Source organism: Pristiophorus japonicus, chromosome 3 (assembly GCF_044704955.1).
Source record: "Pristiophorus japonicus isolate sPriJap1 chromosome 3, sPriJap1.hap1, whole genome shotgun sequence".
NCBI classification, from domain to species: domain Eukaryota; kingdom Metazoa; phylum Chordata; class Chondrichthyes; family Pristiophoridae; genus Pristiophorus; species Pristiophorus japonicus.
This window is the reverse complement of record NC_091979.1, coordinates 274,361,692-274,386,302: the sequence shown is the minus strand read 5'-3', so window position 1 is coordinate 274,386,302 and position 24,611 is coordinate 274,361,692. Positions and strand designations below refer to the sequence as shown.

General features: G+C 45.5%; 2 protein-coding genes across 3 annotated transcripts in view; one reads left to right on the top strand and one right to left on the bottom strand.

Moving 5' to 3' along the window:
• Window positions 1-6,711, bottom strand: part of lhpp (phospholysine phosphohistidine inorganic pyrophosphate phosphatase) — a 180,035-nt gene extending 173,324 nt beyond the window's left edge. Inside the window, exon 1 of one of the 2 annotated variants that reach the window (XM_070875013.1) lies at window positions 6,531-6,711. In XM_070875013.1, the coding sequence (XP_070731114.1) occupies window positions 6,531-6,679 (149 nt within the window). In that variant the 5' untranslated portion in view covers window positions 6,680-6,711. The remainder of the gene's footprint in view (window positions 1-6,530) is intronic. The other variant, XM_070875015.1, reaches the window with a different exon arrangement.
• Window positions 6,712-11,345: 4,634 nt separating this feature from the next.
• On the top strand, window positions 11,346-23,736 carry nkx1.2la (NK1 transcription factor related 2-like,a). Its single transcript, XM_070875012.1, has 2 exons — window positions 11,346-11,586; window positions 23,117-23,736. Exons 1-2 carry the CDS (start codon window positions 11,346-11,348, stop codon window positions 23,734-23,736), a joined length of 861 nt encoding a protein of 286 aa, XP_070731113.1.
• The last annotated feature ends 875 nt before the right edge of the window (window positions 23,737-24,611 follow it).

The window sequence follows — 24,611 nt, the reverse complement described above, 5'->3', positions numbered from 1 at the left end:
GGTCGGGGCGGGGGAGCGGGGTGTCGAGTGTCGAGTCCGGGGGCGGGGGGGGAGCGGGTGTTGGGGCGGGGCGGTGGGAGCGGGTGTCGGGTCGGGGGGGGGGGGGTGGGGATCGGTGTCGGGTCTCGGGTCGGGGCGGGGGGGTGGGGGAGAGGGTGTCGGGTCTCGGGTCGGGGTGGGGGGGTGGGAGCGGGTGGCGGGTCTCGGGTCGGGGGCGGGGGTGGGAGAGGGTGTCGGGTCTCGGGTCGGGGTGGGGGGGGGAGCGGGTGTCGGGTCGGAGCGGGTGCCGGGTCGGGTCTGGTCGGCGGGGGGGGGGCGGGGGGGGGGGGGGGAGCAGGAGCTGGCCGTGGGAGGAGCCTCATTCACGCAGCCCCAGTGAGGCCATTGGGCCAGGTCTAGGGGCTGCGTGCTTCGGGCACCTCCCACACAGTTCGGCGCCTGGAGCTACTGCACTTGCGTGCCGACTGTAGCGCGCATGTGCAGAGGTCCCGGCGCTGTTTTCAGCTCGTGCTGGCTGCGCCGAGGGCCAGAGGACCTGTAAGTAGGTGGAGAATACCGAGGATTTTTTTAGGCGCCGTTTTAGGCGCGAAAAACGGGCGCCCAGCTCAGAGGGGCGCCTTTTTTTTTCTTGTGGAAACTTGGGCCCACTAAAGTTACACAAGCTGTGTGAGAAGGCTACAGGGAAAGAAAATAGGATTTTATGTTGCACAGCCAGGGTCATCTGGGAAAATCAGAGTTCGACAGCTAGAAATTGCCCTTCGCTCCAATTGGGGTACCCAGCATGGAAGTCCCACCCCCGATGCAGAATTGGGCCGTATGCCCCTCAAAGAAAGCAGAGCGCTGTCTCCGGTGCTCCGCTTCCTTTGAGGGGTGCTCCCATGGCGGTAGAAACATAGAAACATAGAAAATAGGTGCAGGAGTAGGCCATTCGGCCCTTCGAGCCTGCAGCACCATTCAATAAGATCATGGCTGATCATTCCCTCGGCACCCCTTTCCCGCTTTCTCTCCATACCCCTTGATCCCCTTAACCGTAAGGGCCATATCCAACTCCCTCTTCAATATATCCAATGAACTGGCATCAACAAGTCTCTGCGGCAGGGAATTCCACAGGTCAACAACTCACTGAGTGAAGAAATTTCTCCTCATCTCAGTCCTAAATGGCCTATCCCTTATCCAAAGACTACGTCCCCTGGTTCTGGACTTCCCCAACTTCGAGAACATTCTTCCCGCATCTAACCTGTCCAGTCCCATCAGAGTCTTATATGTTTCTATGAGATCCCCTCTCATCCTTCTAAACGCCAGTGAATAAAGGCCCAGTTGATCCAGTCTCTCCTCATATGACAGTCCAGCCATCCCTGGAATCAGTCTGGTGAACCTTCACTGCACTCCCTCAATAGCAAGAACATCCTTCCTCAGACGAGGAGACCAAAACTGAACACAATATTCCAGGTGAGGCCTCACTAAGGCCCTGTACAACTGCAGCAAGACCTCCCTGCTCCTATATTCAAATCTCCTAGCTATGAAGGCCAACATACCATTTGCCTTCTTTACCGCCTGCTGTACCTGCGTGCCCACTTTCAGTGACTGATGAACCATGACACCCAGGTCTCATTGCACCTCCCCTTTTTCTAGTCTGCCGCCGTTCAGATAATACTCTGCCTTCGTGTTTTTGCCCCCAAAATGGATAACCTCACATTTATCCACATTATACTGCATCTGCCATGCATTTGCCCACCCACCTAATCTTTCCAAGTCACCCCGCAGCCTCCCAGCGTCCCCCCCACAGCTCACACCGCCACCCAGTCCAGTGTCATCCGCAAACCTGGAGATACTACACTCTATTCCTTCATCCAAATCGTTAATGTATATTGTAAAGAGCTGGGGTCCCAGTACTGAGCCCTGCGGCACCCCACCAGTAACTGCCTGCCATTCTGAAAAGGACCCATTTATCCCAACTCCCTGCCTCCTGTCTGCCAACCAGCTCTCCATCCACGTCAGTACATTACCCCCAATACCATGCGCCTTGACCCTGCACACCAACCTCCTGTGCGGGACCTTGTCAAAAGCCCTCCGAAAGTCCGAACACACCACATCCACTGGTTCTCCCGTCCACTACACCAGCCACATCCCCAAAAAACTCCAGAAGATTCCCTTGCATGACCTCCGTTTCATAAATCCATGCTGACTCGGTCCGATCCTGTCACTGCTTTCCAAATAGGCTGCTATCCTTAATGATTGATTCCAACACTTTCCCCACCACTGACGCCAGGCCAACCGGTCCACAATTACCCGCTTTCTCTCTCCCTCCTTCTCCAAAAAGTGGCGTTACATTAGCCACCCTCCAGTCCATAGGAACTGATCCAGAGTCGATAGACTGCTGGAAAACGATCACCAATGCATCCACCACCTCAAGAGCCACCTCCCCAAGTACTCTGGGATGCAAACTATCAGGACCCGGGGATCCATCGGCCTTCAATCCCATCAATTTCCCACCCAATAAGGATATCCTTCAGTTCCTCCTTCTCACCAGACCCACTGTCCCCCAGTACATTCAGAAGGCCGCTTGTATCTTCCCTTGTGAAGACAGAACCAAAGTACTGGTTCAATTGGTCTGTCATTTCTTTGCTCCCCACTACAAATTCACCTGAATCCGACTGCAAGGGACCCACATATGTCTTCACTAATCTTTCTCTCCTCACATATTTATAGAAGCTTTTGCCGTCAGTTTTTATGTTCCCTGCAAGCTTCCTCTCATACTCTACTTTCCCCCTCTCAACCAAACCCCCAGTCCTCCTCTGTTGAATTCCAAATCTCTCCCAGTCCTCAGGCCCGCCGCTTCCTCTAGCCAATCCACATGCCTCTTCCTTGGTCTTAACACCATCCTTAATTTCCACCGTTAGCCATGGCTGAGCCACCTTCCCAGCTCTATCTTTACTCCAGACAGGGAAGCACAACTGCCGAAGCCCATCCACGCGATCTCCAAATGCTTGCCATTGCCCATCCACCGCCAACCCTCCAAGCATCCTCCGCCAGTCTACTCTAGCCAATTCACACCCTACACCACCGAAGCCACCCTTCCCCAAGCTCAGGACCCCAGCCTCCGAACCAACCCTGTCACTCTCCATCTCAATAAGGAACTCCACCACACCATGGCCACTCCCCCCCCCCCCCCACCAAAAGGGCCTCGCACAACAAGAGTGCCAATCAGTCCCTTCCCATCACACATCACCCAGTCTAGGGTGGCCAGCTCCCCGACACACTGGTCCAGAAACCATTCCCAACACACTCCAAGAAATCCTCCTCCACCGCACCGCCACCAGCTAGGCTAGCCCAATCCACATGTAGATCAAAGTCGCCCATGACCACCGCTGCACCTCCACCGCACACATCCCTCACTTCCTGCCTGATGCCGTCCCCAACCTCACTACTACTATCTGGCGGTCCATACACAACTCCCACTAGCGCCTTCTGCCCTTTGGAATTCCGCAGCTCCACCCATACCGACTCCACATCATCCAGGCTAATGTCCTTCCTTACAATTGCATTGATTTCCTCCTTAACCAGCAACACCACCCCGCCTCCTTTTCCCCTCTGTCCATCCTTCCCAAATGCTGAATACCCTTGGATGTTGAGTTCCCAGCCCTGGCCACCCTGGAGCCATGCCTCCGTGATGCCAATCACATCGTATCCATTAACTGCTATCTGCGCAGTCAATTCATCCACCCCATTCCGAATACTCCTTGCATTGAGGCACAGAGCCTACAGGCCTGTCTTTTTAACACACTTTGTCCCTTTTGAATCTTTCTGTAATGTGGCCCTTTTTGCTCTTTGCCTTGGGTTTCTCTGCCCTCCACTTCCCCTACTCTCCCCTCTATCCTCTGCCTCAGTCCCCCCTCCATCTGTCTCCCTGCATAGGTTCCCATCCCCCTGCCATATCAGTCCAACTCCTCCCCAACAGCACTAGCAAACACCCACCCACCGCCCCCCCCCCGCCCCGCCCCGCCCCCCCCGGTTGGCTCCCGGTTAAGCAATGCCTCAATTTCAAAATTCTCATCCTTGTTTTCAAACCCCTCCATGGCCTCACCCTTCTCCATCTCTGTAATCTCCTCCCTCCCAGAGATGTCTGCGCTCCTCTAATTCTGCCCTCCTGGGCATCTCTGATTATAATCGCTCAACCATTGGTGGCCGTGCCTTCTGTTGCCTAGGCCCTAAGCTCTGGAATTCCCTGACTAAAATCGCTCTGCCTCTCTCCTTTAAGACGCACCTTAAAACCTACCTCTTTGACCAAGCGTTTGGTCACCTGCCCTAATTTCTACTTATGTGGCTCAGTGTCAATATTTTTGTCTCATAATACTCCTGTGAAGTGCCTTGGGACATTTCACTATGTTAAAGGTTCTATATAAATACAAGTCATTATTATTTCAGATTTTCAGCATCCACAGTATTTTGCTTTAAAAGAAAATGTTGGTGTCCCATTTACTGGGGGTTAGGTTGGGATGGGGTGGGGTGGGTTGGGTTGGGATGGGGTGGGAGGAAAGTGGTCATCACAGGCAAGTCTGATTCTGTCCTAACTCCATGTCAACTTCCAACAGGGGAACTAGATAGCAATCAGGATTTGGACTCCTGGCCAACTTTTCTCTCCCTACCAGTGTTTAGGTCACATGAAGTAGTTTTTCTGAAATCATGGAGTTTCCTTTCAATCTTCCAAGATGTCATCATCATCATAGGCAGTCTCTCAGAATCGAGGAAGACTTGCTTCCACTCTTAACATGAGTTCTTAGGTGGCTGAACAGTCCAATACAGTCTCTGTCACAGGTGGGACAGATAGTCGTTGAGGGAAGGGGTGGGTGAGACTGGTTTGCTGCATGCTCTTTCCGCTGCCTGCGCTTGATTTCAACATGCTCTCAACGATGAGACTCGAGGTGCTCAGCGCCCTCCCGGATGCACTTCCTCCACTCAGGGCAGTTACTTTGGCCAGCGACTCCCAGGTGGGTGTAGGGATGTTGCACTTTATCAGGGAGGCTTTGAGGGTGTCCTTGTAATGTTTTCACTGCCCACCTTTGGCTTGTTTGCCATGAAGGAGTTCAGAGTAGAGCGCTTGCTTTGAGAGTCTCGTATCTAGCGTGCGAACTATGTGGCCTGCCCAGCGGAGCTGATCAAGTGTGGTTATGCTTCAGTGCTGGAGATGTTGGCCTGGTCGAGGATGCTAATGGTGGTGCATCTGTCCTCCCAGGAAATCTGTAGGATCTTACCGAGTCATCGTTGGTGGTATTTCTCCAGCGACTTGATGTCTACTGTACATGGTCCATTTTTCGGAGTCCTACAGGAGGGCAGGTATTACTACAACCCTTACCCCCAAGATATAACTCAATGGATTTTGGCCGACTTGTTGGTATGTGACCAGCAGATAATTTTTTTTAAAGTTTTGTTGTTTTATTTAAATTTGGAATTGTTCGACTAATTTCAACCACAACAACATTGTGGAGGTTTGCAATACTAAATGAGAAACATAGAAACATAGAAAAATAGGTGCAGGAGTAGGCCATTCAGCCCTTCTAGCCTGCACCGCCATTCAATGAGTTCATGGCTGAACATGCAACTTCAGTACCCCCTTCCTGCTTTCTCGCCATACCCCTTGATCCCCCTAGTAGTAAGGACTTCATCTAACTCCCTTTTGAATATATTTAGTGAATTGGCCTCAACTACTTTCTGTGGTAGAGAATTCCACAGGTTCACCACTCTCTGGGTGAAGAAGTTTCTCCTCATCTCGGTCCTAAATGGCTTACCCCTTATACTTAGACTGTGACCCCTGGTTCTGGACTTCCCCAACATTGGGAACATTCTTCCTGCATTTAACCTGTCTAAACCCGTCAGAATTTTAAACGTTTCCATGAGGTCCCCTCTCATTCTTCTGAACTCCAGTTGATCCAGTCTTTCTTGATAGGTCAGTCCCGCCATCCCGGGAATCAGTCTGGTGAACCTTCGCTGCACTCCCTCAATAGCAAGAATGTCCTTCCTCAAGTTAGGAGACCAAAACTGTACACAATACTCCAGGTGTGACCTCACCAAGGCCCTGTACAACTGTAGCAACACCTCCCTGCAAATACACTATCATGGCATTTTGGATTCAGACGGTTTTACAACAAGCATTCCCACCTGGATACCACTACAGCTGCTAAAAGTGTGGACATTTAAGGAAATCTCTCGGAATGTAGTAGATAGATTGAAAAAGTGAAGTTTAGAGATATACGTTGAAAGTTTCAGCCAGAAATAGGAAGTATGATTTGGCAGACCCAGTACTTGTAGTTCACACACAAACCACTAAAGAGGTGGAGACAGCTTGCCATCCCATTCTGTCCGATCCCAAGAGGGTTAGCAGTACATACAATATCCTCGCAAGACCAATGTTTGATCATTGTGTATCTGACAAAGAACCAAAGCCGTGCCACCTAACATCTGCCACATACAATGCCGGGGAGTTTCTCTCTCCCACTGAGCGAACAGACTTCCAATGCAACTTTAACACTCACCTTTTCACCGCTTCCGCGGAGCCGGGGATTGGAACCCCTCCTCCTTCCCCGCTGTCATATAGGACCCCGCTAATATCTAACAGCACCCCTCTCACTCTGCCTGCGGGCTTACACCATTCAGCCATCATGGAAAATGAAACGCGCTGCATTCCGGGAGATGCAGTTTGTTAAGTGCTCCTAGTTATTCAAGTAAAGAGGAAGTGGACTATAGATACCAGTGCACCGTGCGCTCACGCTACCTCCCAAAGCCCCAGTCAATAATTGGTGCACAACCATAACTGTGCTTGGTGTCCAATCCGCGCTCCACTTGCACTGCTCCACGGCGGAGGGTTGTGTCATATAATACAGAAATCTGCAATCTCTGCTAAAAGTAGCGATAATATTACAGAAATATCTGCTGCGTGCGATTAAAACTTAGTAAGAAAACTTGTATTATATACTATTTCGCATATTGAATTAGACGTAGAGCATTTATACCAACAGCGCATTAAAATTAATGCAATCGTATTTCATAATAGTTTATGACAGAGAGATTTACACTTCAGTGCTAAACATAGTGGAATGTCTCTTTAATGCAGTTTAGGGGATACATTGCTGCTACAAAATGCCTTAAGAATTGTCGTGCATATACTTCGAAACTTTAAACAAACTTTGAATAATAAATAGTTTGTGATTAGAACATTTAAAACAATGAAACGATAATGCAATATAGAACCTATTCATTATATTCATTTGGCAAACAGGCAGAACACAAGTCCCAGTACCACGAATTCACGAGGCATTGGGCAAGGGCGTAATATTTGTGTTATTAGAAGAAAATAAGTAAATTATATACTATATGTTAGGATGAAGAACACAGTAGGCAAGCTATATATTACGCAAGACTTCTGTCAAGATAGAAGGGAACAGACTTTAATTAATTTCCCCATGATTACGTAATTAATCACTTTATGGTAATTAGCAAGATAACGTTTCTTACCTATGTATATAGTAACTAACGATTTTTGTCTGGAATCAGCAAACAACCTTTACAGCTAATAAATTATAGGTCAATAATCTCTGTATGCCCCATTCTCGCGATGATGTCTCTATACTGCGTTATATTTTCTCTTTCTGAACAATATCATTTCCAACAGGGTTTTGCGTATTGCTGTCGGCAATGGGGGGTTCTGTCTTCTTGCCGATAGTATCTATACTGTAAAACTCATTAACTAGAATAAGAGATTGAGCAAGTTATTTAAAACAACTTCGCTAATAGTGTAATATCTCAGCTGTCTACTTTGATAGTGAACATTGTCTTGGACAGTCTTATCAGCAGAGGACACCCGCTGTGAATATTGATTCCAGCTTGTTTCAAGCCATCAGCTGCCATCAGGACAGGTCAGGTCTGAATCCCACCTGGCGTCAAAGCAATTTAAAGACAGCACTCACATTGAATTCTAATCCTTTGGCCCTGGCAAAGCCACTTAAAACTGCCAAAAGCAGGACATTTCACCACAACTCTGCAGAAAATAACTTTCAAAATGAACCTTTTGTGGACTTCTGTGGCATGGTTGCAGCGCACTAAAAGTAATCTGGCCAGTAACTAAACAGCATGACCTGTAATGTAACGGGAGTTGTAAGAAAATTATTTTATTAAATATTTGGTATTACCGTAGTTGATATTGGGCGGGACTCTCTATAATAACATCATAACTTGACACGGAAAGCATACATTCCCCAAAATAAGGCAACACATTGATTTTTAGTTTGTAGTCTCCAGTGAATCCGTGCCAATTGTCCGGAAGAATCGCAATATTTGTTAACCATGTTAAAAGCGAATTCTGATGATTGTACAAAATAACTTCAATTTACTTGACTGCAGTTCTGAATATAAGCAGCAACTAAAACTACAAATCAATAACCTCGCTTTTCATGACGCATTAGGTAGCTTGCCAAGGTGGGCAACGCTTGTTAAAGTTAGGCCGAACTTAAACATTTAAAGAACGGCGAATGATTGTGTATATATGCATATAGTCTTTGCGTTTATAATTCAAACCTCTAAAGAAACCTATAAAATCTAACAAAATAGACAATGTGACTTTCAACTATAACGTTCATCTGATGCGTGCGCTGTCTGTTGATGTAACGTGCGGTCCATAATACCCCGACTTTAAATGACCAGAAATGCACAGATGGGAATGGCATAGAAACATAGAAACATAGAAATCTTAGCACAAGATATGAAAACAAATAGCTAAAGAAAGGTAGGAGAACCTTTTACTGTTAATTACATTTCTCGGATAAGGGGGCAGCAGAGGAAACTGGTTACATTAGCATATAGAATGAAACAACATCTTTCGACCACAACAACATTATCGACTTTTACGTTGATTTTGAATCAATTCATTTTGTAATTGAACTATCATGAAATAGCACTTCATTGTTGTCTTAATGCCCTGAATATGTCCTGACGTATGTATCTGTTTCGTGGATTCACTTGTTAAAATATGTTCCATTAAATGCAGTACTGGATATTCTTGTGGGTGCAGAGTACCAATAGACCAATCCCAGCTCTTGTAAACGTACCGGGACATGTATTAAAGCTAACTGAACGCGAGTGGGACCTCACACGCAAGAACATCCACAGCCCTTATCCTATTCAAATATCGAAAAAGAAAGTACTTAAATGTTTCTGCAAGATTATTTCCATAAATATCTTGTGAGAACGAACATTTGGAAAAAAAAAAGTTTGTATCTGAACCTTGCTACTGCATCACTCCGAACTAATGATGTGATGCCCGAGGAATATGTGGTGATACCACAGTTCAGTATAATTTGTTATTAGACAGTTCAGCGTCGCTGCGTCTGGTCATCCTCGACTGAATTATGCGATTTAAAAAGGAACAAGGAGCCCGACACGTTATAAATAGTCAGATTCGCTGCATGTTATATACATTCAACTTTATGCTGCATATTCAAGGAACGCTTGCGATACTCTTATTTTTAACTATATGTTATAGTTACATTGAAAGAAAACAGGAGTGTCGAGAAGTTAGTCAAAATTGGGTGTAAGGTTGCGTCGAAGCTTTATTTGCAATGCCAGCTGGGTGCAGGATGGCTATAACATTGACATGTGATATATCCTCCAGCTCTCTGTATTTCCATCCGTCTGGGAACGCCTCTAAAAGGTATTATCAGATGCAAATGAATTGATCTACATAATGTTTTTTAAAAGATCCATGTAATTACAGCGGACAATAGGGTATAATTGCTGTGCCGGATGGACGGTTAAAGTGCAACATGAATTGTTCCGCTGATTTGCAAGAAGTCCCAGATGGGCTGGATCGAATGGATTTTAGAACATTTTTACGCGACGTTTAAAACGCTATCCACAACAGGTTATTTCAAAGTAAATCCACTTCATTTCAATAACAACGGAGGAAAAGGCGGTCAATGAACACAAGCTAGGGGACACACCATTAAAACATAGCTCTGCTGGTTATTTTGAAATGCCTTCCGCTAGTCAAACGTACCTACTCATTCATACAATGGTTCATTGAACCGAGCGAAGGATGTATCGTTTTTGAGGCTGTGCCAGTAAGCAGACAACTTTATAAAGAACAGTGGCCAAAAGTATTATGTCTTTGTGTGGCAGAAATAAATTCATATTTGTGTTGTTTCAGGGCGAGCGATTATTTCATTTTCATCCTCCTACAGCTTTAAGGTATTGAAGTAATGTGTGAATAATCTGAGTTTACCTTAAGAAAAGTCTCGACAAGGCAGCTGAAATTCCTCAGCTCTGTGCAGACCTAAAGCCAAACTATCCACAAAGTATTGTTCCATGTCTAACAACAAACTGTATACAAAGGAAAGGAGGGGTGTAGAAATGCCAATACCTTCGACCTCGCAGTACATTAGCACATCTCTACAGTACGTGGCATCTGAAATGTGGAAATAGTTAACAGCAAGACCACAGTTTAGTTAAAAAATAATGTAATCAAATTAATTGCTATGCATACTCCACCTTTGATTTCAAATGGGGATTTCAAATGAGTGAAAATGTAATTAAAACATAACATTAAATATTTTATGCATGTCACTTAAACTTGCATATTCTACTGTAAATAAAAGGGTAATGGTGTTAAAGAATGTTCCATGCTGAATATCCATCAAATAACGTTTGATGGACTATACAACATTAACAAAAAAACTATAGGAAGTATTTTGTGTTAAATGGTTTAACACATTCTGCATTTACTGCAACAGTTAACTGAAATTAAGTGTCGTCAAACAAAAGAAACCTTTGTTTTCTGTATATTGTGATGTCAGTAGAAATCCGTTTGAAGTTCAGCTAAACTATTATTGTAATCACACGTGGCGAACCAGCCGATGAATATCCAAAGGCCTCTGTAGTGTTAATAGCTGATCTGCTGCTGGGCTCTGTACCACGTGCGCTGTTATTAGTCTCTGTCACGGTACCCAGACAACCAACAGACCAGCTTCAAACTAGGAGAGAAGTCCCACAGTACACGCGCCGGTGCAGAGGTTACACCTTCATGTAGAGGCACAGCAATTTGTTTTTTTTAAAAAGGCGAGCAGACCTGATATCGGATCAATCCATCATTAATTGATGCTTGTAAGCCTAAAGTATTAGCTAATAATTTTAGTGTCAGCTGTGAATTGCGAAGTGAACGGCATTCTCTTGAAAATCTATTTTAATTCCAAAGTGAATTCTTGTGTGCATTCCCGCAGCGTTTGTGACAAAATCGCTGTCTTGTCTGATTTGTGGCACAAGCTCTCTCTGCTGGACAGTATCTAAAGTGGAAGAAGGCAATGTTCGAGTGCCCCGACAGTGGGGAAGAGATGGCCCCCATTCACAAAATATCCTTCTCCATCATAGATATACTCGACCCCCAAAAATTTACAGGCAAGTCCCAGCCGTTTGAGCTGCGAGAGAATGGGCCAAATGAAAGCAGTGATACGCCCGTACTCTCGAGTGGAGAACAGAGTTTAAAGGAGACAGGTGTAAAACTAAGTGCTGAAAAGAACAGCAACCAAATCGGCACCGATTCGGGTGAGTAAATAATACATGGTCTAATCTCCAGTCAGCGTCACGATGTTTCAACAACAAAACTAATAGCATTAATAGCTCTTTGCAGTAATTGTACCAAAGTTACATTGTCCTTTTGCTGGACCTTTTATTGAAATCTTTAACGAAATTGCGCGGATCTTGTTTTAGTCTATGTTATTATTTTATCCTGACCTTCCAAAGAAAATAACGTTATTAGATGAATAACTAGAACATCTACTTGCTAACCCATGCGCTTCTAAACCAACCCAGAGCCAGATGTCATTATGAATGTATAAAATTAAGAAGTTAGTTGCAGAAGGAACGTTATAGCTTTATGGGCAGAGAAGAGTATTTGTTTACTGACAGTACTACATAACTTTAGGCTTATTTACTTTCCAGCGCGCGATAAAGAGTAGTAACTGAAATTAATTGTGAGTCAGATACATCATATTTTAGCTCAATATCTGCGTTTTTTTTTAATGGAAAGGTTCGGTTAAGTCTATGCAAAATGTAGCTGCTCTTCTTACATGTATGCATGACCGCATGTACTATGGAAGGCATGGGCTGAAATGAGAAACAGCAATTTTGTTTCAAGATAATTTTGCGATGATCACTTATGCGCCATCCCATATTTAGTGCATTTTAATTTAATATTCCACCTCGTGTTCTTATCGTGAAATCCACCGAAATCATAAATATGACATACACTACTTGTTATATCTTGAAAAACAATTACAGTTGTTCAATAACAGCTCTTTGCTGGGTGTGATTGGCACTGGGAGAGAGCCTGGGTAATTGTTTAAATCGTCCCATAGAGGATGCCGCTGCTCAAATGATCGATATCCTATTACTGACTTGTGCATATCTCCTTCCAACAGCTTGCAGGTACAGCCGTGAAAAGGCGAGTCTGAAGCAGATCGAAGGTCCAAATATTTTTCGATTAAAACTTACCTTTAATAGATGGCATTATCGATCTGTTAAAATCTGAAACTCTAATTGCACATCGTGGCTGGTGTAGATTTGGACACTTTTCCGCGTACCTTGTCATAACTCGCCATCTGTCTTTAAGTATTGCTAAGCTTCGCCCCAATCGGGATGCGATCAGTGCATTTGACCGTGTCCTCCTTACATCCCTTTCAAAACAAAAAAAGACCTATAAACCCACGATCTGTTATAATACCCCAAGTTGAATGATAAACTATGCAATTACTGAACGTGTGATAAACTATGTCGTTATTAAAATCTTACTTTTGTACCTTGGGGGAGAGGAGCGAACATGCAGTCCAACATGATGCTCAAGTACTGCTGTGCACTTCCACTCAAGTACCCGAATTTACAATACATGGTTTTCCACTGGTGAAATAACAGAAACAGCACTAGCCACAAATCCGATTTCTGACCATTGCTCTGAAACGATGGCGTTCTTGACATCTCCCTCTCACACACAACACGCCTGTTCAAGATGGGCAGCTTTTAGACGAATACTAACGCACATTTCGCGATCTGAGCACTTGCGGGTAATTTTCAATGGAGCAAGTCCAGACGTACGTTGTTGGTTGATTTTAAACTTTGTTAGAAAAGCATCCATTACAATTGATTCTGTAATTTTTAACTGACCCAAACATAATCTATACCCTCACCAATTAGTTATAACAGCTTGAAAATACCACGGAGGGAGGGGGGGGGGGGCGCGGGGTGCCGCACGGAGTTAAACACAAGAAATGTAGAATAAGCAATCTATGTTTTCACGTTTTCATTACTGCCACTTTGTAGCATGCTGTGTTTTGTAGGATTTTGCCGTGACAATTCTCAATATATTGCACTACAATCAGTACAAATGGGTCCAACATCCCACTGATTCGTGGTCCCCGGGTAATTTCCAGGAGGTAATGAAGACAAAAAATACTCATGACGCTAAGTGACCAATGGTTGAGCGAACCGATGGGGATGAGGGGTGAACTCAATAGGTTCAGAATTTATACAATAATTAGTTTATTAAACAACAGGGATCTACGTAAATATAAAGTAAAACAGAAAACAAGGAAAGGGAAATAAAGACAAATAACACCAAGGAAATAGAAGTAAGTGATAATGATTAAATGGGAAAAATAGAAAACACTGTACAATATGGTACTTTTCTGTGACTAAATATCCAGATCAAGCGTAGTCTAGATAGTTTGATCCTGTAATAGCAACCCTTAGAATACTTTTCATCCTCTGAATTAAAATGAGCGTTACAAGAGGTTAAACGTTACACAACGATTAATGAAATTAGATCTAAGTTAATGTGTTCTTTAAAAACAGTTCGGTTTGGGTGATATGAGCTTTCAAAATGCAATTTGTTACAGAAATTGATTGATCATACCTGTCGGGGTTGTGTACTAAGGACCTAAACTTTATACAAGATACATTGATGCAAGCGAGATAACCAAGGAATGAAAGCTTTGATTACACTGTGTTTAGAATTTGCAGCAGTCCTTGCTTGGTAATTTACCTATTGGGCCACCACTCTTGCGATTATCTTAAAATGTTTGTGTAAGCCTCCCCTTGTATAGTAATTAATGCTAAATAGCACAGTCACTGGTTAACTTTGACTTTATATGTTCCTGTGTCTCTTATCCTTTTGGCGTGATTTGCCTTTTTCCTAATGCCCAGGGTTGTAGTCATGTATCTAGTCTCTTTTTCCCCCTCTTTCTCTCTGGTACACATATTTTCACTCATTTGCCCCTCCTGATTTCTATCATTATTCCTACTCCCGCTACCCTGTTTCTCATTAAATTTTCTGTTTCTTCCTTTATGGAGTTCCTTGCTGTGATGTAGTGTACCTACACACCCAGAACACCTTCTTATCTGTGTGAGAGCATTAGGGAGTTAAGGGGGAGACATTCGGGAGCGTCCCGTTTGGGCACTAACTTTTAAAAGCCAGGCGCTAATGATTTTCAACTTTTTAAAAAGTCGGGGTTTGCGCTCCAGGAAGGAAGTGGAGTGCTAAATCAAGCCCTCCGCTTCCTTCCTGGAATGCAACAGGCCGCAGGTGGGGCGTTAGCTGTGCAGCACTGCCGCGTTCGGAGGCTCCGTCCCTTCCTTAAAGGGAAGGGCCTTCGCTGCAGGCTCTGCATAGGAAACAGTTACCTGGTCCCCGATGGCAGCAGCGATCCTGCCCAATCTACCTGATGCACTGCAGCCGAGTGCCAGGCTGATCGATAAGAATTGACAGACACCATTTTTGAATTTTTTTCAGTTACCTCGTACACCTTGCCTTTACGTTTTGCACCTCCCCCCGAAGTGCCTGGCCTCCCGCTTAACCCATCCTGCAACTGCCGGTGTTTTCGCCAGGTGATGTTGCAGGGGGAGGAACCGAAGTTCGGGTCTAGGGTGATGCGCTCGGCGATGACGTCATGATCTCCGGGCGAAGGACGTTGTGCCCAATCTCCTAACACCAGCGCAAACCTCCTGCCGAATTTAGCGGGAGTCGTTCATTTCGCCGCGCTAGATGACAGAAGGCTCTAAGGAGGCCACTTTCTAGGTCTAAGTTTAAACTTGAGAATAGATAAGACATTTGCTGAGGGGTAGGAAGCAGCAAATACTTGCTATGGGAGTGATGTTGGGGTGAGGGAAATGTTGAGTGCAGTGCCTCAAGGACCACTACTGTTTCTACTTTAAATCAGCAATTTGGATTCAGAAGTTCAAACTGGTCATATTCAGAGGATACCTGAAGTTGAAAGACGTGTAGAGGTTTTATGTCCATTAACTGTGGAGCAACAAATAGAATGTTGAACTATATGGCCAAAACAATAGAGAACATTCAGGAGCAGCAAGGGACCACATCTTGAGTCCAGTTCTATTCATAGAGACACAATGTAGACATTTCAGCCCTAAAGATGATACAAAGAAGAGCCATGAGACTGATCCCTAGGGGCCAAAATTCATTGTCCCCGAAGGGACGGCTACCGCGGAGTTTGGGCGGTCAACCAAAAAAATCGATCGGCCGCCGTGGTTGAAGACTTTTCCCTCCCCGAGTCATATTCAGCTTGGGGGGGGGGGTGGTTTCAACGGTGCTCACTTCCGCCGAAAACGGCGGGTGAAGCCAGACTAAAGGAGAAGATTAGTGCGGTAAGGGAAGCTGCGGGTGGGCCGATGGAAAATGGACACCACCTGGATTTTCAGCTAAAAAAGGTAGTGCCACGCCAGATATTCGAGTCGGTGCTCGAATGCAACACCGCTGGAGTGTTGCTGGGATCGGGGTTCTTTGGCAGGAAAATATTTTAATTAAGTTTTGATTTGAATACATTGTAGTGATTGTTTTTGCTTCATTAAATCTGCTGCCTGTTTAGTGGAGGCCTGTAGGCCTCATTGTGGGATGCAGAGACCCTGAGGATGGGAGGAGTGTTGGGAGGGCGACACCTCGTTTACCTGGTCAGACACAGGGTGGCACGCAGGAGAAGGCGTTGCCATCAGCACCGTGCAGAGAGGCAGCGCGCAAGGGAGACAGCAACCATGGCTGCACAACCAAGAGAAGGGCGTGCAGACGTGCGCAGACCTGCAGCTAGAGAGGGTGGCCAGGAGAGAGATGGCATAAGGAGGAGGGTGAGGGATGCTGCCCCCGCCCTTCCCTCCCCCACCCCCCACCACCCCCCATCCAAATACTGGGAGAGGAGCCTTTCCAGCGAGAGCCTCCACAAGAGCCCGAGAATGAGGAGGACCAGGGAGATGGCCAGCAGGCAGCTGCCAGGGGAGGTGGCCAACGCAGACGAGGGTGCAGGGTGCCATTCACTGCACACACGTTGGGCTGAGGGTGCCACATCATCACCCAGAGATCTTTGTCAACTGCAAAGCCTTTCACTCTCTGAACGTGCAGCTCGTGTGTGACCACCAGCATCGGATCCTGGCAGTTGATGTGAGGTACCCAGGCAGCAGCCATGATTTGTTCATTCTGCACCAGACCAGTGTGCCCGCCGTCATCACCAGCCCGAATCAGGATTGTGGTTGGCTGCTTGGGGACAAGGGATATCCCCTGTCCACTTGGCTGCTCATTCCACTGCGGAACCCCAGGACAGCGCCAGAGCATGCAAACAACGACGCTCATTGTGCCACCAGGTGCATCATCGAGCAGTGCATCGGCATCCTCAAGCAGAGGTTCCAGTGCCTGGACCGCTTTGGTGGTACCTTGCAGTACTCTCCTCAATGGGTCTCCTTAATCGTCGTGGTCTGCTGCATGCTGCACAACCTGCCCATCATGAGGGGACAGCCGCTGGAGGTCGAGCCAGCAGTACCACTTGAGGAGGAGGAGGAGGAGGAGGCGCAGGAAGAGGAGGAGGAGGAGGAGGAGGAGGATCCCTGTCGCCCCAGAGCTAGGAGGCGTCATCCCCATCACAACCCTGGAATGGGAGGTGCAGCTGCGTCTCATAGCTGCTCACTTCAGAGAATCCCATCCACACATGACCCTTCAGCAACACTTTCAACGGCCATCACAGAGTGCCTTAACACAGAATTGCCCACTCCCAGATGAAACCCCTGGCCAGATTTATGTGCCAAAAATAAAGATTTATACAATTATCCAAATCACTGCAAAAACAGACCATAAAGAACAATATAATACAGTTATCAATTTTACCCCTGTGCATCTCACTATAACACCTGTTACGCGTGAATACCCTAACGCCACGCCTAACTGTCATCCCTGTGGCTGCATTATGGGTCCAGGAAGGCTGTTGTGGTTGTTGTCTGGGACCTACAGCTGTCCTTCTAGGACGCCCACGGAACACCTCTGAGCCTGGAAGGGCTGGGTGCAGACTTGCCAGCACCCTCTTGGGAAGGTGCGTCCTCACATATATGGAGGTGCCTGACATCTCCCTCCATGAATTATGTATTGCCTGTCTGCCAGGTCTCCCATGTCAGGAAACCGTATTCTTCTTCTGTCCTCCACACCGTCCATCTGTGTCTCCAATTCCACATCAGCGAACCTGTTGGCGCTCCTTGCACCTCTTACTCCAGCCATCTTTCCAAACTCCTTCCCCCTTCAGGGCCTTGCTGCAAACCCTGGCTTTTAAAAAGGACAGGGAGCAGCTGTCTCATTAGAAACCCTTACTTGCATGCTGAATTTCTCAGTGACGATAACGCTCAAATTAAGACAGCTACACTGTTGAAAAATCCACCTTGGAAGTGTTCATTAGCGCTGGAACCCATTTGTTCACTTTTGGAGCTGAATATAGGGTGGCCCAGCCACGAAAAAATGTCAGCACTAATGGCCACAAAAAGGTGGGGGGAGCACCAGCTTTCCAGCGGTACTGAATTTCAGGGCCTTAGTGTCAGAAGAGTGAACTATAGGAAAAGCTGGAAAACTTGGAGTTTTCAGCTCTGAAAAGAAGCAGCTAATAGAACTCACAGAGGCATATAAGATAGTAAATGGTGTCAAAGTCAAATGCTGAACACCACTTCAAATTACACCTTAACATAAGGACAAAGGAGCACTGGTTCAAACTAATAAAATGCTGATATTGAGATCTATCAAGCAGGATGCAGCCTGATACTTTGCATCCCAGAGTACTTAAGGAAGTGGCCATAGAAATAGTGGATGCATTGGTGATCATTTTCGAACAGTCTGTCGACTGTGGATCAGTTCCTATGGACTAGAGGGTAGCTAATGTAACACCACTTTTTAAAAAGGGAGGGAGAGAGAAAACGGGTAATTATAGACCACTTAGCCTGACATCAGTAGTGGGGAAAATGTTGCAATCAATTATTAAAGATGAAATAGCGCATTTGGAAAGCAGTGACAGGATCGGTCCAAGTCAGCATGGATTTATGAAAGGGAAATCATGCTTGACAAATCTTCTGGAATTTTTTGACGATGTAACTAGTAGAGTGGACAAGGGAGAACCAGTGGATGTGGTGTATTTGGACTTTCAAAAGGCTTTTGACAAGGTCCCACACAAGAGATTGATGTGTAAAATCAAAGCACATGGTATTGGAGGTAATGTACTGACGTGGATAGAGAACTGGTTGGCAGACGGGAAGCAGAGAGTCGGGATAAACAGGCCCTTTTCAGAATGGCAGGCAGTGACTAGTGGAGTGCTGCAGGGCTCAGTGCTGGGACCCCAGCTCTTTACAATATACATTAATGATTTAGATGAAGGAATTGAGTGTAATATCTCCAAGTTTGCAGACGACACTAAGCTGGGTGGCGGTGTGAGCTGTGAGGAGGATGCTAAAAGGCTGCAGGGTGACTTGGACAGGTTAGGTGAGTGGGCAAATGCATGGCAGATGCAGTATAATGTGGATAAATGTGAGGTTATCCACTTTGGGGGCAAAAACAAGGCGGCAGAATATTATATGAATGGCGGCAGATTAGGAAAGGGGGAGGTGCAACGAGAGCTGGGTGTCATGGTTCATCAGTCATTGAAAGTTGGCATACAGGTACAGCAGGCGGTGAAGAAGACAAATGGTAGGTTGGCCTTCATAGCTAGGGGATTTGAGTATAGAAACAGGGAGGTCTTACTGCAGTTGTACAGGGCCTTGGGTGAGGCCTCACCTGGAATATTGTGTTCAGTTTTGGTCTCCGAATCTGAGGCAGGACGTCCTTGCTATTGAGGGAGTGCAGCGAAGGTTCACCAGATTGATTCCCGGGATGGCGGGACTGACATATGAGGAGAGGCTGGATCAACTGGGCCTTTATACACTGGCATTTAGAAGGATGAGAGGGGATCTCATAGAAACATACAAGATTCTGACGGGACTGGACAGGTTAGATGCGGGAAGAATTTTTCCGATGATGGGGAAGTTCAGAACCAGGGGACACAGTCTTAGGATAAGGGTAGGCCATTTAGGACTGAGATGAGGAGAAACTTCTTCACTCAGAGAATTGTTAACCTGTGGAATTCCCTACCGCAGAGAGTTGTTGATGCCAGTTCATTGGATATATTCAAGAAGGAGTTAGATATGGCCCTTGCGGCTAAAGGGATCAAGGGGTATGGAGAGAAAGCAGGAAAGAGGTACCGAGGGAATGATCAGCCATGATATTGAATGTTGGTGCAGGCTCGAAGGGCCGAATGGCCTACTCCTGCACCTATTTTCTATGTTTCTATGTTTCTAAATCCTTTACACATAGAGTGATTAACATATGGAATGGACTTCCAGGTGGGATACTGAAGGCAAAAACTCTGAAAACTTTCAGTTAAATGATGTGGTGGAGAGACTGCATTTTTTCTCCTCCTGGATGGAGCAGCTAAATTAGGCTGAGTAGACTTCTTTATCTACATCTATCTCATGAACAGTATCCTGCCCAAATGTACATTAAAAGTCTCATGATCTACAGAATGTAGGTGAACTGTAACTTGATGTATTATGCTGTGAAAGATTCCACAAAACATAGGACATAGGAACTCGAGCCTATTCTGCCATTTGATGAGATTATGGCTGATCTGTATCCTGATTTTAAGGTTATGTCCTCTTGTCCTAGACATCCACCCCACCAGTGGAAAAGTTCCTCTCTACCTACCCTATCAATTCCTTTAAAATCCTAAAAACCTCAATCAAATCACCTTTATATTCCAGGGAATACAAGCTGAGTTTATGTAATCTAACCCTTGGAGCCCTGGTAACATTCTGGTGAATCTGCACTGTTCTCCTTCCAAGGCCAATATATCCTTTGCTATGCAGAACTGTGCACAGCACTGCAGATGTGGTCTAACCAGGACTTTGTTTAGCTGTAGCAAATGTATTTCCTTTATATTCTAGCCCTCTAGTTATGAAGGCTAACATTCCATTAGCCTTTTTGATTATTTTTTGTACCTGACTGCTACATTTTAGTGATCTGTGCGCATGAACACTAAATCTCTTTGGACCTTTTACTATTTCTTGATTTTTACCATTTATATACTCAGAACTATCCTGTTATGGTCCAAAATTTTGTTTACATATCACTCCATGGACTTGCCCCTCCCTATCTCTGTAATCTTTTAAAGCCTCACAATCCCACAAGATGTCTGTGCTCCTCAAATTCTAGCCTCTTGAACATCCCTCATTATAACTGCTCAACCATTGGTGGACGTGCCTTCAGCTGTCTGGGCCCTAAGCTCTGGAACTTATTCCATAAACCTCTACTCCTCTCTACCTCTCTTTCCTCCTTTAAGATGCTCTTTAAAACCTACCTCTTTAAACAAGCTTTTGATCATCTGCCTTAATTTCTTCTGTGGCTCGGTGTCAAATTTATGTTTGTCTGTAACACTGTTGTGAAGCGCCTTGGGACATTTTACTATGTTAAAGGCGCGATATAAATAAAAATTATAATAAAATTGATGACCTCACACTTGCCTGCATTGAAATCGATCTGCCAAAAGCCATAACAGTACAATATACAATTTTGAAAAATATCTCACTTTGAATATGTAAATATATGTTTTTGCTTGGTATAAAAAATAGAATTATGCCCGATAAACCACATAATTAATCTGTGCTTTTGTAAAATTCCTCTCTGGCTTCTAAAACAATCAACTGGAAAAACTCCAGGGGATAAAATTGGCTATGCCATGTTTTCAAGTGCTTAAGCGATGGCACACAACCCAGCTGACAGGCCCGAGGCTCAACCAAAATTGGGCCCCATTTCATAATTTGAGTGAGCTGATGGTGTTTGTTGCGTCTCCAGAGGCAGCTTGCCCATTGCCAGCATTCTAATATCAGGCTGCCTACCTCTCCGGTTGTGACCCTCACGTAAGTCCTGTGAGACGGATGGAAGGATAATGGAGGAGGGCTGATCGAGGGCTGACAGCAGCCCTCGGGAGTGCTCGGAGCCGAGAGGAACATGTGTATTAAAGTTATTTTTTGGTGGCGGTCGTTGCTTAGACTACAGCGATTGCTGAAGAATCCTGAGCGGAGCTGGAACGGAGCCTGCCCTGCTCATCACTCACCAATTTGGTGCTGGGATCCTGAAGCAAGTGCTGGGCTGCTTCTTTACATATAAAAGGGGCCTAATGCCTATTTCGGCAGGCACCTGAGCAGCCGCCTATGCGAATATGGTGGCACCCATACCCTTGGCACTGTTTGGACGCAGAGCATTGCTCCCTGAAATTGGCCCTCACTGTGCCCATTTTACACCTGCATTCTACCCCCAGGTCTAAATCTAATAATCAACCATATTGCATTCTGCAGATAACATTCCTGCGGTTTCAATATGACTGAAGCTTTTGCACTTTATGGAGTGTTTGATCATCTATATTTATAAGTATCCCTATAGACGGCAGTGCCCTTTCATAACTGGATATTTGTCCAGTTCCTTTATAATAGAATTAATCAACTCAACTTTTTTGATGGGATTCTAATGCATTGAGCTACCACTCTGTTATAAAATAAGCCTTCTAAGCTGCAATTTTATGTGAGGTGAAAATATCTTAGAAACGCAGGGGATGAAATTCACCCTCCCGAAAATGGCTCATACAGTCGGAAAGCGGTGGCCACACGGCGGAGTCGAATGGCTGCCATGTCGAATGGCCGCCACTGGCAAAATTCTCTTAGGTGTTTTTTTCGGCGGTCCCCACTTCTGCCCCGCTGCTGCCGACCCCTCCTAAGTGTGTCATCAATGCGCACACCTCCGATCTCCCGCACCTTCATCGAAATTCAGGGCAAAAAATCTTCGGGCTGCCGACAGCTTTTTCTGTCGGTGCACTGTGTTCGAAATGTGTGCAACATGGCTGTACGGCGCTAATTCAAGGGGAGGGCGCTTGCCAAGTCGGCCCGACAGTTATAACCCTGGGTTCGGCCGGGCCGCCAACAGTCAGCCTGGCACCCTCTTGGGTGCCGGGCCGCTGGCCCAGCCGAAACCCTCCCTGGTGGCCCAGTGGACCTAACTAAAATAATCTCGGAGCTCGCAGCTGCGCTCCCCTTTAAGTGAAGGGGAGCGACGTAGTGACACACAGGTGTCATGGCATCACCAGCCTCAGGCTGATGACTGACAGTGGCGGAGACTCCATCCAGCTTCCACTTCTGCCCCTCTGGAGTGCTCACCGCCGCAATACTGCCCCAATTATGTCCGATTTCTGGTCCGCTCGAAAAAAAGTGACAGTGAATTTCGTGCAAGAGGCCACCTCATATGTAGCGGCAGTGAAAACATATCAACAGTGGTAGGTGTCACACGTTTCGGGCAGCGCTGAATTTCTACCCCGTCCAATGACCAAATCTTCTAGACCCCAATGTGAAGTTTTCTTGTATTCTATAGGAGCATTCAAGTGACCTATAATTAAAAGAAAAGATTGGTGTATATTGTTGAGGAATAGGCTGAAATTTTCATGATTTAAAAAAAATGATTTGTTGAAAATAAATCTGAAATGAAAAGAAAAAACAGGGTTATCTAGCCTTAAACACAATAGGATTTATGGTGCATTAGGTTAATTTAAAATAAGGTTCAGCTTTAACCCCAATTAAGATAGGATGCATGCATGTTTGCTTAAAGCAGCAGAAAAAACAGGGGGTTAAAGACTATCATGTCACAATGCATTTCAAAACTTATCTGGCTGATATAATTTTAAATGCTTGTTTGCAGATGAAAGTGATTGGGAGCAAGACACACATTCCAACGCTAATACCTCACAAGAGTCTCTAGAACCCCATGGAAACTTTCATCCATTTAAAGAGGATAAAAATCCGACGCAACCTGAATCAGACAAAGACCAGACTGCTACTGAATTGGAATCGAAGTCTGATCACACAGCACCCAGACAAAAACGCCGCCGAGCAGAACCAGGCTGTGCGAAACCAAGACGAGCTAGAACTGCCTTCACGTATGAGCAACTAGTGGCCCTGGAGAATAAATTCCGCTCAACTCGTTATCTGTCAGTATGTGAGCGCCTCAACCTTGCTCTGGCCCTCAGCCTTACAGAAACACAGGTTAAAATCTGGTTTCAAAACAGACGCACCAAATGGAAAAAACAGAACCCCGGGGCAGACAGCACAATCCAGCCTGGATCTACTAGCCTGTCTCGACTCAGCCCGAGTCCTCCCGGACCAAGCGTACTCAACTTCCCAACTTTTCAGACTTATACTGCAGGGAACGTCATTTGCCAGACGGCAACTCCAGTTCCTTTAATATCATCCACTGCAGGGCTGATGTCTCCCTTCCTGAGTTCTGCCTATCTGACACCATTTTACGCACCACATTTGTGAAAACTATACAGGTTATCTCTTTCAGATAAGTACTGATATGGAATATACTGACAGCCAACTTTTTTCTTGAACCGCCATTTTTGTGCAACCATCGTGCTCGTTTCTTTTTAACGATTTAATGATAATGTAAACAGCATCATCACTCCGAAGGAACTGAGTAGCTCTACTGGTAGTAGCCTATAGTTCACAACCTGTCTTCAACAGTCAGTCTAGTTCAGCGCCTTACATGGACAAGTTCTGAGACCTTTAGACAAGGTACTAGACAAATAATGCTGCTCTATCTCAAAGGGAGAACAAACAAACTGGTCGGTCAGACCCACTCAGATGATACATATCTTCTGTTGGGTTCTTATGGAACATTGTTAAGTCTAAGGTTGTACGAATCCAGTTACACCTTCATGTCCAATGTCCATATGTGCCAAAAAGGGCACTGAAGTAAAGATATTCTGTTTCTCAAAGTCTTTAAACTCTACCTTTGTAGACACATTAGTATTACCCAAATTAAATGATTGCAATCCCTTGGGACAGTGTTAACAGCAGATATTACAGGAATCCACAGTGGATTATTCTGCTCTTTAAATTGAAGGAACACACACGGTAGCAAATGACAGCAATTGAGTTTCAAAATGGAGTTCACTTCAAGACATGTACTGAGTGTGCGATTGGAGATAACAACATATTTAAAAAAATTAAAGCAGGAGAGGAAACTGTTATCTGGAAGTAGTTAATGTTATTCTGGCTCATCTGGATGTTGTGTTACGGTTAGACTGTCGCAAGCATTCCATGGTGCTGTATGGACTTTACTGCTACAATAGAATACACTTCAATTAAAATGATTCTACAGACTTCCTTCTTCCAAGAGCCTACCTTTGGTC

Bases quoted from the DNA above. Each gene is read 5' to 3' on its own strand.
- nkx1.2la (XM_070875012.1), top strand. From the start codon at position 11,346: ATGTTCGAGTGCCCCGACAGTGGGGAAGAGATGGCCCCCATTCACAAA. The intron at 11,587-23,116 runs GTGAGTAAATAA...GCTTGTTTGCAG, and splicing joins CCAAATCGGCACCGATTCGG to ATGAAAGTGATTGGGAGCAA.